The sequence below is a fragment of the Leptidea sinapis genome, chromosome 33 (genome assembly GCF_905404315.1).
Source record: "Leptidea sinapis chromosome 33, ilLepSina1.1, whole genome shotgun sequence".
NCBI lineage: Eukaryota > Metazoa > Arthropoda > Insecta > Lepidoptera > Pieridae > Leptidea > Leptidea sinapis.
Window position 1 is genome coordinate 2,669,391 of NC_066297.1, and position 14,829 is coordinate 2,684,219.

Genomic DNA, 14,829 nt, shown 5'->3' on the forward strand with positions numbered 1-14,829 from the left:
GAGTTAAAATTTTACTTAAAATTTAGTTGAGTTATTTTATTTGGATAAAACAATATGTCCGTCGCGGTCGTGTGTCTATCCCTCATTACCTGTATGTATAATGGCGGCTAGATAGTTTCACCGGAACACGTTTTAAATCATATTTCGAACGTTTTTGATTTAGATCGTTGACTTTTTAATTCTCACTTTGTACACGGAACATGTTTTGTGCCAGCTTTTTTGTTGCATGCCAGTCTTAGAATCATTGAACTTCTTTCTACGTAAGGGCATGATCTGATTACATCTGAAGTTGTCAGCTTCTATACGACGGAGATTGGACTCTCTAGGTATTTGGTAAACACACATTAAACACTAAAGATAGAAAATATAAAGATTTAACCTTTTTTGCGTACTTGCATAATGTTTATGTATCGAATACGAAATTTGAGTTTTATATTTTTACTAGCTGACACGACACACGTTGTTCTGTACATAATTAATAAAATCTGTTTTATATGAATTTGTCAATAATATTTCATAACATTAAGAATTATTTCGTGAAATATGCTCCCTGTTATTATAATGAAATTGTTTCATAGTAGAACTGTTAAACCGTGCGTCAATAAATTCTCACACAGAAAATGTATGTGGAATATTTGTTTTTACATCCATACAAAACAAATATTCCACTTAAAAATAATTATGGGTCCCAAGTCAAAATAAAAACTATCCTGTCTCACTCCGGACTAAACTGCACTCCATAAAGTAACCCCCCTTTAAAATCCGTTCATTAGTTTAGGAGTTCACTGGAAACAAACATGAGGACACTGGATGGATAAAAACTTAATCATCAGCGTCATTTTTAAAAGTAATTTCAACTATATTTGCAAGCCGACACTCAATTGAGTAGATCTTCGAAATTCAGACGTCTTACAACATGATAATGGCAATTCATCGGCCAATTAGGAATTATTGTTGCCAGTAGTGTATAATAGTTTAGCAGGAAACATTAAGGCCAGACCTACTGCACGCACAAATCCACGAAATACTAGCAACCCAGTGTAACATTACACTTAATGTAAACAACGAGAACTGAATCTCTTTGTAGAAACCAGATAACGTTACAAACAATTTCAGACGCTTAGTGATTGACGACGCTCTTAGAACTGCACATAGGAATTAAAAAAATCATATTTGTAGTTCTTTGGGTTAGGTATAAAAACACTAATTGTAAACATTAATTGTAATGGGTTATCCTGCCTAAAATCGGCAGGCCGTACCATCGGCCGTATATCGTCATACATCTTTGTGCCGTTTGGTATGGAGACACTTGGCCCGTGGGACCCAGAGGCGCGGAGTATGTACAAAATACTACCTTCGCGGCTCAATAAGGCTACTGGAAACCCAAGCGCTGGCAGCTATTTCGGTGATATCGGTATATATATCCAACGCGGAAATTCTGCCAGTATTCTTGGTACGCTTCCACTTTCGTCGTTCCATATTTGATATTGACAAGGCTTGTACAACTTTTAACACAAAACTGTCATAATTTTTCAACCCTCTATTAAATTAATTTGCCCTTTTTATATTCTGTTAAATTTAGATTTTCATAACAATTTGTATTAAGTACTTTTATATCATTATTATTGTCATTATAAAATACCATTTCCCTTAAGGACTTAAGTGGAGATATCTCAGGATATGAGGTTGAAATTCGGTTCGTAAAATATTGATGCATAAATAACAAAAGATTTTGAAATATATAACTGAATCATAGTATCTCTACTACTAAAATATATTTTAATTTAAAAATAGGTCACACGACATTCACCTGATAGTAAGTAATTACTGTCGCCAAGTGAACGATAAAATTTTAAGTGCGTTTTGTAATATGTAAGAAATCCTACCATATAACTATTATCAAATTACGCTCATAATAAAAAATAATAAATCTCTTTAGATTCATATCTAACTAAAGAGCATTTACTATATCTATGAAATAATAAATTATAATCATTGAAAATATAATAGCTGGCTTCGTTGCCAAGTAAATCCATCAATACTTAACGCGACACCATAATTGACGGACATTCCATTTTTGTAACAGCCTCGCTCAAACAGCACACAATAATAACAATAAAACATCGATTACATACGCGATCGAAATATCAATTTTAAATATGGCCGCGCAAGATGGCCGAAGGACAACGGAAATGTACATTAAAACATGTTATTTTTCATAAAACTCACGTTTATATGATATTTCGATATCATTGAGAGATAATTCTGTTTTTCTTATGTCATAATTGGAGGCTTTTAAGGTACGGAATGCTGGTTCGGTTTGGAACTAAGACAATTTAAAGGCGTGTTTCGAGTTCAGAGTTTTTATCGATATATTTTATAAGTTAAATAGTTTTTATCGATAGTCAACTAGGCATCCCTAACGAGTTCTATTACATTTTTAAATTGAACTTATTATGGTTTTTATTAAGTTTCTAGTCGTATAGTTGTTGTCAAACGGACTATGGTGTCTACTAAAAACTATTTTATTTCCGACTTGTAACTATTAACTCACGTTAATATACTTTTCTTACAAGATCTCTAATTTTTATTCGAACAGTACATTCGCAATGATCGTGGAATACACACTTAGGTTCGATTCGATTTCAAAAAAATATATTTGCAACTACTTTCCTCCTCCTCCTCGCGTCGTATTCCTCATTGCTGAGTGTCGTGATTTCTCTGAAGATTAAATTTTTTCTTTTGCCATCTGTGCCTCTCTTTGGCTACGTGCAGTGCGTCATGAAGTCCGGTATCCAGAAATGTGCGGATTTGGTTAGACGATCTTATAGCTGCGACCGATGGAGCGTTGTCCATCTACCTGCCTAGTAACCATCAGTTGTTCGAGGTTGTGGCCATCTTTTCTTCCGATATTTCGTTAACATCGCTGTAAAATAATTTGTTAAGCAAAGACTTAGAATTAGATCAGTGTGATTAAGCTATGTTGGACTTTTGCTCTAGGACCATTTTCAGTTTTAAGTCATGTAGTAATGTATTTCTGCCCGAGAGAACTTTTACTGATTGTGTCCGTTAAAAAAATGTATAACAATATACATTTCTTTTAACATTTCGATATTTTCTTCATGTGTGAAACAAATACAAAGATGGATTATACTAGAAGAGTATATTGAAATGAACAACAAATTGCAATTTAAATACGGTGAAGTGCGTTTTGCCCGTTTTAGCCTCAGTTTGTGAAACGTTTATGCTTTTTCGAAGTTAGAAAATAAAATTGGTAACCGATCCATTATGTTAGCCACACATGTTGATTTCTAAAATAAAACTCCGATCATACTTGTCTCACGCTTAACCAGTATTCTAAACTTCTAACGCAATATATAAGTTATAACTACTCATTAGAATGGTAAAAATAATTGGAATCAATACGTCAGTAATCAATAAGAGATTTCTCAAGCTGAGACGCGGTATCGATAGCTCCCATCACTAGACGTGGACAAGTATCGAAATGTCGCATGACTAGTTGTCGATATGTCATACAAAACAATGCCCGGTAATTTTGACAGATTTCATAAGAGATTATCGATAGTATGTTGTGGACTTACCTATTTAGAAGTGGCCTCAATTTCTGTGAAGCCTTTCTTTTCTTTTATCTATAAATAGTAAGTGAAAAGGGCTGTATTTTTTAAATGTAGAGCATTCTTCGGTGTCCCATTTTTTTTAAATACTTGAAAAACCACCCACAATTCTAGTGGGTGGTTTTTCAAATATTTGAGGTAGTGTTGCTAGCTTCTTGGTATATAATATAATATTTGTTGTACAGTATTTTGATAAAGATTTAAGTATTATTTATTTAGATGTACAAGTATATCAATAATACACAAAATCCGAAATATTATCTTATCATATAGAATAACGAATAAGTTTGAATTAAGGAGGCTATCTTCTAAAATATACATCCTTAATTTCATTCATACAAGCTCTTGTCATTCTTTGGTTCTTCATCTTTCTCATTCTTCTTGTCATCCATTTCTTCTCACTCATAGTTTCCGAAGTTTAAATCCATAGGAAGCAATTATTACAGCATAATATATTTCTTTAAGAGTATTTATGAATCTTAGTCAGCGAACTTAAAAAAGAATTTAATAAAATAGTAGTACTTTTAAAATGAAAATTACATTGGATACTCAAATATTCGGACTGGCAACAATTAATAATCAAAATGAACAATACGAACGATTCCGGCGATCGAGAAACATGTAAAAACCGCGAGATTTTTTATCTCGATTCTCGGAAAGAATCGAATATAAAAAATAAACAAGACGTATGTTTAGTTAGAACTTACATTTGTTGGTTTTTTTTTACAATTTTCGTAAGTGATTCTGTTGTTTTTATACATTCGCTTCGTATTAAGTTGATATTGAGTTATTTGATGTGTTATGTCTGTTTGTTCAATTAAGTCATAAGACTAAACTTACGAAAAATTAAATAAATTTGATTGAATTTATACAAAAACTGAAGACCAACGTGCTATCTAATGTCAAAGTTATCATTTGTGATCATGGATGATTTGCTGGAAATAATTATTTGAATATTACACCCAGAATATACTCGAAGCGTCAAAGCGTGTTAACATGTCGCAATGTTCTAAGCGAGAATCAAATTTCACATCAACTTGTCTGTTCGATAGGAAAAAAGACTCGAATTTCTTTTTTAAAAGCTTAAGCTAATTGTCGGGTACCCAGTGTTCTGTGAATGGCTGTGCGTTGCGTAGAGACGTCGCTTCATTGTGTGTCTTCTACCGCATTGATCACGGAGAGTGTTTCGAAGAGGTCTGTTTGGCCTGACTCCTGCACATAGTAAGATATTACCCCACCATCTGGATGAGTGGCAGCGTTCCTCGACAGTGCTGTTTTCAAGGAACTTTCCTCCACGTACTACAAAGCTGTCAAATGAGCTTCTTTGTGCGGTGTTTTCGGGACGGGTAGCTTCAAAGCACGTACACCTTCCTTAAAGACCGGCAACTCTCCTGTAACTCCTCTGGTGTTGCAAGAGAATGTGTGTGGCGGTGATCACTTAACTCGAGGTGACCCATACGCTTGTTTGTCCCCCTTTTCCATAAAAAAAATGCATTATGTATATGTGGTTCCGTCATTGTATTTATCATTTAATCTACTGAATCTACGAAAAAAGTACATGTTGAATGGTAATATATCAATTCAAATTTAAACAATCTTCATTCAAATGGGTATAAAAAAGTAAAGCCATTCAGAATAGCATACAAACACCACTGGCCACTGTTTTAAAATGTCAAGTATGTGTACAATTTTTTCGTAAATTTGTACGATGTTTGCACGATGATGCACTAAATTTAAAGCGCTTCCTATTAAAAAAACTGTATTAACCAATTTTTCTGATATATTATGCTTCATAAATTAGTAACGGAACCCAAATAAATCTATCTTAACGTCAGCAAAAGTGGGTAAATGGTAAAGTAACGAGTCTAAATAACTAGTTACAAGCGAAGGCCGGTACTATATTAGTAGGTAGGTATATAATAAGCAATTGTACCTCAATGTTACCAATTTCAACATGAATACACGTTTTTTCTTCGCTTCGAGCAATCTTGTTTTCTCGAAAACAGATCTAGTCGAAGATGTTATTAGTTATAGAGCGAGCGTTGGTTGAATGCGGCCTCTATTGGTCACATTTAATAACGGGTCGTTGCAACTTGGGTACAGAAATTATTTTTAAGCTCATAAAATTATCTTTAACTACTAACTAAGAAACATGAGAAAAATATAGAAATTTGACTGAAAATAGAAAGGATATAATATAATATCAAGTTGCTTCTGTTACACACTTTTCACAGCCGTTGGATCGATCGTACACGTTGGTGATATTTGCCATATTCGTCAATGTATATTAACATAAAGATACAAGATACGACATAAGAATTAACCAATACACTTCTCAGTAGAAATGTTTATGAATATACTCATTACAAAAAAAATCTATATGGCTTCCAAAATTCTATCCTCTACGTCTATTTGATAGTACCCATCTATCAGACTTCAATAACCATAATTATGTGAGTAGGTACGAAAAAAATATACGCGCGCTCTATTCTCTGCTATAACCTCTACGAACGTAATACTTTGAATATAATTAAATTCATAGAGTTGATCGATGCGTGGTCTCTCGCGCTACGACCACGGTTTTTGTATCATTATTCTTAAATTACGATTACGTCAAATTTATTTCGTGTTAGTTTTTTTATTCTTAAATAGTTTAGCGTGCTTTTTGCTATAGAAAACTAGACTTTCTTAATGGTAGCAATTCATGAATAACTATTAAGTTTCCACTGAAGAAAAAAACTAATTCAAGTTAGACTGTAAGTTACGTATCGAGGGTTCCGCTTGACACTTTAAATAATAATCAAGTTACCAACTACAATGAAATTAATTGCTTTTTTTTGTTTCAGATTACGATGACCATTGATGTTTCACAAGACTGATCGAATTTTTTAATCAAACAATAAGATGTAACTGCTATTAGGCTTAAAGGTAAGAGCTTTATAATATAATCTTTAATTAACTAAGACGTGTTGAGCTCTTTTTTTTAATTTGATATCAATTAAAAGTATTGGACAGTATAAACCAGTACTGAATTTGAATATAGATACATTGCTAAGGTTTTTAAGGCCTTGATGACCTTTGCAACAAGCGCAAAATTGTTTGAATATGATAAGTAGCATTACTCTAAGTTATAATAAACTAAATAAGCAATAGCTGGGGGTGAGCCAGTGTGAACTATAGGAGACAATTAATCATTTGTTTACCAGTCAAAACAAGGAAAAAATCATTTAGTTTATATTTTTATTAATAGAATCTTAATTATTTAAATATTTACATTACTCATGTTTTCGAGGAAACTTTTTAAAGCGAATTTCAACTGCTAGCGTAGAACGATAATTATAACAAAGATTTGAAGTAAGCGCGTACTTTGATGAGATGAGTAAAATTGGGTGGAGGTGATCCCTTAATAAAAGTGTCTTATAACACTGCAATACGACACAAAAGATCCCACCCAATGAGCATAACAAGAAATATAATAAAACAGTTGCTCCACACAATACAATGTTGAAACGCAAACAATATAACAAAACAATTGTCAAAATTACAATTTGATATATTTAATAAACAACATTGCGAATTTATATACGTTTACAAAACATTCAATATTCAGCTAATCTCGCCTCACAAAAGACTATTGTTTTAATTCTGAACACATTGTCTTCGTTAAAGCGAAATAAAATGAATCACTCATATTGTGAGCGAAAATCTGATTGATTTTTAATTGTTTTGGTCATCGGGCTATAAGTCAGCCGTATCGGTAGACCCTTTCTTTGAATCAACTTCGAACTCAGTTCAATGTTTTTTTAATGTGGATATAAACATTCCTACTTAGATTAAGTAAGTTATTTATCAACAATATTGCTATACAAGAAGAAGTTAAGCTCTTTTTATTAAAAAAAAATGTAACAAGTTTATTGATTTAGGCGTTTGCGGAAATCCATAATTATTTGAATGTTATGAGTTACCTTGAAGGTTAATTCCACTAAGTTTTGTCTTCAGCCAATTCGACACGTGTTTCGTCTTTATAGGAGGCTACCTCAAGAGATTTTGACCCACCGAACTCTGGGACAGAGAGATCTATTTACTTAGACGATATTTTATACTTATTTAACTTTAATTAACACATCAGATAACTTATAACATTAAAATTAAAAAAACTCTTGAATACATTTTTATAATTAATATAAAATAAAATCACGTTTTTATTCATATGTTAAGATTAGTAAGGTAAAATTGGTAAAGTAAGGTGAAATTATTTGGTTCAGGTACTCGAAAAGCGTCAGGGCGTCCTAGAGCAATGACTACGGCGATGGCATCTCATCAAGAATCCATACATGAGAGACTACAACCGGGACCTGAGGAACCTCTATATCTCCACCATGAAACCTGGACGGAAACCGCAGACAGAGACGAACACAGCTCAGATATGTCTCCATACTACAACATGCCGAAACGGAATAAAAGAAAAAACTTCAAACCACGATGTGCACCAAACGCAACCACCTTTTCTGATGAGTCCAATGGTGCATGTGACGAAAGCCCTGTAAATGGTAATGATAGGGTTACACCAGATCAAACGACTGAAGAATACTCAAAAATAGGGATCAAAAACTTTAGTCTCCTCAAAGGTGATGTTGTAGATCTAAGCAGAAGATTAAGCACGGATTCAAACGAAAATATAGACTCAAGCTATCCTATATTAGAGGACAAAAAGGATACATTTCAGAGAACCTATATACATAGCTTACAAATTAATGATAGTAATAAAGTTTTAAATTTTAATAACTTACAAAATAAAAGTTTCTGTGCCAAAAATCCGTTCGCTATTTCGCAACTAATTAAAACAAATTCGCCTCCAAGAAGAAGGGATTCTGACTCCGATGAAGACAAAACTCAAGACATAAACGCTAACGATAGATTGGAGAATCCGGACATGGAAGTAAATGATGTTCAGCAGAACGGTGATACAGCGAATAGAATACTTAGGGATTATGCAATGAACACAATGAAAGAATTGCTGGGAATTTATGGTCTGTCGTCGAATGAAGTCGCTGACGCTATAAGTGGGCAAATCAGGGCGTTGGAAGCACTTCAAGGTAAGTAACCAATAATGATGAATGATTTGCGTATAAATTTGAATATAATTCTGATTGTTTAGATCCGTGATAACGTACCTAAAATTTAACTTTTAAAACAGTTTTTTGCTGTTATACTTGAGTGGTTTTAAAGGTTCGATAAATAAGTACTACTTGTTGACGCATAGTTATTAGAAATTCTTGTCATTTTAATGCCGGATTTGCTTTGAACAAACACAAATTACCTTATAACTTTTTTTTTCAAAAGACTTTATGAAATAATTACTTTCAAATGAACCGATTCATATTGTAGATTCATATCGAAATTCATACGAAAAAAAGGCTTTGTTTGACGTGTTGGTAGTTATTGATTACCTAAAAAATTTAAGTAGACACTAAAAGATCTTACATTTCTATATTCTAGACTGATTAGTTCAAATATATATATGTCTATATTGATTGAAATGTCCATAAAGCTTCTTGCTTTATGCGTATGAAAAAGTTAAAAAGGTGAAAGAAGAGAAGTTAGGAGTTGCTTAATATTTTTATTAATATAGATTTAAGCCAGTGTGATTTTTGCAGGCAAACCGTTTACCCAGTTGCCGATGAGCTTAAAAAGGCGACACGATTCGGGCGATGGGACGGACAGGAGCCTCAGAAGATCTTCATCAGCAACAGAGGATGAAGGCTCCACGAACATTACTCCTCCAAAAACACCCGATAATGACATTGAGTCTCAAAGGTCAGCTTCGTATTTGCTTTATTTACATAATTGCTATTTTGATCCCTTTGTGATTTTTCATAAAAAAGCGATCGTCCAGCAGATTTTATAATTAAATTTGTTTGCTTTAAAACATTTGAGCTACGCTATTCTATGGTAGTTTTGCAGAGCGATCAAGGTCTTTAAAAGCAAATTTTTCAATCTGAGAAGCAGCAGCAGGAAATAATCAAATATTTTACTGTTTTTACTAAATTAATTTGAAAATCGAAATAAATTCTCTAGATTTCTCTAGATAATAGATTCTCTAGATGTTAAACTGAAGAGGTAATCTTGTTTTAGACAAAGAGCGTTACAAATAATCAACCAACAAACACTGAGGCTAAACAAAAGTCAACCAGAGGATGACTGCAGCGGTTCTGATGATGGAGAGCAAACCTTGGATCTCAGTGTATCCAGGGATGCCGATGGACAGGTATTTAATTAAATAATGCCCTTTTCTGTCGCAAAATAGCGGTACTATTATTCTATTGTGTTTCGTTAATCTCTTATCTTGCATTATTTACTGTGCTTATTGTAATTGCGTCAGTAATAATAGGCGTCAATTGTAATCTAAATTTTATTAACTTTAATTAGACTTTATGTTATATCCAATATTCCAATGGATATACAACCTACACATCTCTGTCTGTTGATCAAATGTATTTTTTTTATTGTTCATATTAATCTCTATTTCTTTATAAATTGACTATTAAGTAACAATATTTAAGTAGTAAAAAAACATAAATTTTAGATACAGTTAAGCTTTAATACTATTATTTTTTAAATAATAATATAGTATACAATTCCTCAGGAGCAATCAAACACATCCAGCGCTGGGAATAGCGTATCAGAATTTGACCAGCACAATATCCTCATGAGGAAAAACTTGGAAGATTTAGCTAACTTGCAAATGCAGGTGAAGTATTAATTCACTAACTAAATATTAACAATAATATCAATTATTCACCACTTAGCCTAATTTAACTAATAAGTTGATAACTTTAAGAATATCCTCAATATAGATGAACACTTTAAAGGCAATCTTAGTTTCATAGGTTATTGAAAAGATATACATCATGTTCAGATTACTATAATTCAATTCAATCACTTGCAGGGTTTCTTTCAAAAGCAGTCAATGATAGACCCAGAAGATTCACAAGAAAGAAAATTTCAAGCAAGTGGTAAGTCTAATTTACAATCTACTTACATTTTTCGAAAAGGAAACAAAGTAGCCAAGAGTGTGTCGGTCATTTAATAGTATAATCTCACTGCTATTACAAGATTTACCGGAATTGAATTCCGCGCCTTTGAAGCTATTGTTGAAGGTATCCATGTGGTATCGACAAGAAGGATAGTTATTTCTTTTCAGATTTTTATCTATGATTGCGTTTGTCAGCATTGATGCTATGGCGCTTCCGAGACGTATCGAATCCTCAACTGATTCTTTGTCAATTTGTTTCAGGGCTATTTTATTTAAAAACCAACGGTATATAATTAAAATGAAAAATATATAGTTATTTCAAACAACATATTCCTTTTCATGTTTGTTGGATTTTTTGTTATTATTCTCTCAGAAAATTAGAGCATAACGGACCACAGTCATTTGACTTAATAATCTTTAGTTTTTCCAAATCCCTCTTGTTAATCTTTGTAATCTCTCTCTCTCTTCTCGACTATCTCACCGACAGAGATTTATAAGTTAAAGATTTCAACGTTGACTTCAAATATGGTAAAATAGGTAGACGTAATTGCATAGTTAGGTTAGCAACACTGTGATGTAAAAAAGAGCAAAATAGCTTTTTAACTTCTAACACTAAAGTATCTAAATTTAATACTTTTTATTCTTCACGGATGCAGTCGGACAGTTAACGGATTCCATGAAAATAATTTACTCCATTATTATAAACAGGAATGCGTTGAGATACTGCGAAAAGTTCAGAACTTTCCATTTTACTAAACTGAATAGAGAAGAACTAAAATAATTAATACGTGTCTGAGACAAACGGATAAGTGTGCCGACTCATTATACCGTTTAGTGTTCAATTAGTGTGGCCAGTTTGTGAAATTTTCCACACGTGGTGTTAATTTTGACGTCTTGTTACCACAAATACTGATAGATAAAGATTAACAACTATGTATTTTTACATTACTTTTTAATTCTATTTATCTTAACGCTTATCTTTGATGGATTGGGCGAAATAGAAAAGGCACGGCTCTTGTATACCTTCTTAGCTTCTTCCAAATCCCTTAATTTCTTAATGCTTGTCTACTGTGGTATCCATCTTCAAGGAAAATGCTAACTTCATCCGCGACGGTGATCTACGTCTCACCCAACTTCCATATTAATAATATATTTTTTTGTTCTTTATTCGCTGACAGAAAATAAATATAATTTTAATCGATATCGTAAAATTATATTTGGTATTTGCAAAATGGATATGCCTATAGTTGGAATATACAGCCAAGGGATAATTTCTTAGGTTTTTTAAAATCTTGAATGTTTCAGAGCTAAATTTAAAACATCTCTTTCAAAAGAATCCTCAAGAACTAGCAGTGCTCTTATTGTTTCTGTGGTATTGCTCTTGCAATTTACAATTACCAATTATTAAGTGATCTGCAATCTTGTTTTGCAATTGATTCTCAAAATTATACTTTAACCTTAAACATTTTTCTAGTATCTATGATATTCTCAATTTAATATTCATTTATTATATACATATAGTGCAATAATTCAATTGAAGGTAGATTTCATGAGTGTACAATTTCATGCACAAACATTTAACAGATAGATTAAGGAACGTACATTAAAAACATTTTTTTCTTATTGTATTTTTTTTTCCAAATATTCCTAAAACTTAGAAACCTTCAAAAGCCATACCAAATCGCTAGACTATCGCCTCCTAAACCATATTTCTAAGAATACATAAAATATAAATGAACTCAAATTTGAATAACAGCTTCCTGGAGGCCATACACCGATCGATAATTAAAATTCAAGATGATATTGACAATTTCCCAAACAAAACTTCTCACATCTCACGTTCAAACAAAACGCCCAAACAACGGTAATTACACAGTCTAAATTATTTCTCCACAAAACACTAGATTCTTTACACTCCACCGTGAAATATGACAACTACTAATTTATACTGTGCGTCGTCTTTGTTATTTTTTGGTCAATGAACCTTAATTGAAAAACTATACCAATATTATCAGATGGGATAGGACGATATTACATCCTTCAGGAAGATGGGATAGGATGAACACATCGACCTTAACCATTGAAGCTTGATGATGGGCGAACGATTTCTAGTGACACGTAGATTTCATCCACTGTCGGCTGTGGCAATTACTTACGATATATTGTCATTGTTACCTGACCAATGAGCATTCAGTATACTAAATTGTTTTCAATTCTATATAAAGGTATAAGGAGTCTACTGGCCGCCGTTAATTTTCTCTACCAAAGAAATCACAACGAGACGTCTCAGAAGAACGCCTTCTTTACTATGGAAATTACAAGGAACATCTCAGAATTTCGAGTCATCGTTAGTACCGTGGTTAGTTAGAATTTGTTTCGAAGTCTCTTCGTGTCATTTATGAGCGAGAAAATACCTCAAGCATTCTTATGCTATGTGAGGCGTAGGACTGGCTAGTGGTTACATATTGAATATTTCTCCCATCTCTCTGGTCTGACGCACTCCAATATCAGGTCGAATCATTTGACTGCGCAACGCAGAACTTTAATTGCTAGAATTTTCGGAGATATGTCTCGATGTTTTAGCGTCGTTTCGTTGTATATTTTCAACCACATTTTTACGAGGAGGGTTCCAGGGAACTGTTTCCTTCCACTGAATTCCTGCATCGCATTTCTTGCCTACAGCTCAAATATCATCCTTTGCATCTAAATGTGTGGTGTCCCTCCACGGTGGTCTCTTAAAGATACTTTTTTCCATATATGTACTAAATTATGGAATGAATTTACTTCCAGGATACCGAGGATACCTTTATTATAAAATGTTAGTTTATCAATATTACCACTATTTCTAGAACTAAAAACAAGAAACTCTCAAGCACATCTTTAAGAGTTCCTGAGAAGTTGAATACGAAAAATAATTCTAAGAAGATAATTATTCCTTCTTTAATGTTCCAATGATGCATTAAAGTGGGGAAGAGTTGAGCTGATACAAGTGGTTGCGGGAACTCGAGTAGGCAAATAGTCTCCCGTTTACCACGCGATAGTTGCACAGCGTCCGGTGCCTGATTTGTGGCTGATTGTCGTGTGAATGCTGGCTTCTTACGTAGCAAATCAGTGGGAAGGAGAGATACCACTACTCCCTATCCTTTTTTTTTCTATTTTTGGAACGTTTTTACAGAGATATTGACAAAAAAATAATCTTTCTACGGAAGTTATTATTAGGTTACGTTTCTTAAAGGAGATATTTTATTTGATAGTAAGTATACTTTATAAACGAATTAATAGTTTTTAATATTCCTAGCGATTGAAAGGTCGCCTGTGATTTTTTGTTAGTTTTTCTTATGAGATTCTAAACATTTGTGTTCAAAAAATTCATTGAAAATGTTAACTTCATTGAAGCACATAGTGTAACCCTTGCTTATATTTCTAATCTATTTATTCTAGTTGTTTTAATTGGGAATATTAAAACTACAAAATTAGCAAATACAACTCTAATTTCCAAGAATTTATAAGGCGTAAATGAAGGTGTGATTATGGAGCAAACTACCTACTATAAAGTAGGCTGAAAGCCGGAGTATCTAATTTAATATATTATGTGCCATCAAGTGGACCCAGTGTAATAAAAATACATGTCCCGAATATAAAAATAGTGTAACACAGATTGATGAGTACCAGGGCATTATGAAATAGCCGGAGTTCTCTCAGCTCAATTGAATGAATGTGCTCTATTGAGCAGATTAGAACGACCGAGGTTTTCACAATTACAAGTAGGGGCCGCTTAGGATGTGGGGAATATTTCGTGATAGTCCCTAAACTATTGCTGTGTAACAATTTTACTTTTGTTGAATCGATGTACAATATTTACGTTAGTTTATAAAACTAAATAAAAAATCATCAAAAGTATTAACTTACAATTACAAGACTAGATTTTTCCTTTTATCGTATGTTTTATTACATTTTTTTATTTTTTTTATTTCATTTCATTTATTCATGTTTTCATTATTTTCGTTCTTTATTTTCATTAACATTTCGTTTCATTAATATATTTTTGGTTTTATTTTTTTAGTACTGTTTTTAATTATTTTGCCATAGCGGAATTATCGAAGACACCAACACTAGATTTTTATGAAAGGCCCATAAAGGGTGGATGTTTGTAGTAAT

The 14,829-nt window shown here is 32.8% G+C and overlaps 1 protein-coding gene across 5 annotated transcripts in view; it reads left to right on the forward strand.

Moving 5' to 3' along the window:
• The window catches only part of LOC126974764 (uncharacterized), a 116,864-nt gene that overhangs the window by 68,847 nt on the left and 33,188 nt on the right, over positions 1-14,829 (forward strand). For all 5 annotated transcript variants that reach the window (XM_050822422.1, XM_050822421.1, XM_050822426.1 and 2 more), the window contains 6 exons: positions 6,482-6,563; positions 7,901-8,731; positions 9,293-9,452; positions 9,771-9,903; positions 10,282-10,386; positions 10,585-10,651. In XM_050822422.1, the coding sequence (XP_050678379.1) occupies positions 7,933-8,731; positions 9,293-9,452; positions 9,771-9,903; positions 10,282-10,386; positions 10,585-10,651 (1,264 nt within the window). In that variant the 5' untranslated portion in view covers positions 6,482-6,563; positions 7,901-7,932. The remainder of the gene's footprint in view (positions 1-6,481; positions 6,564-7,900; positions 8,732-9,292; positions 9,453-9,770; positions 9,904-10,281; positions 10,387-10,584; positions 10,652-14,829) is intronic.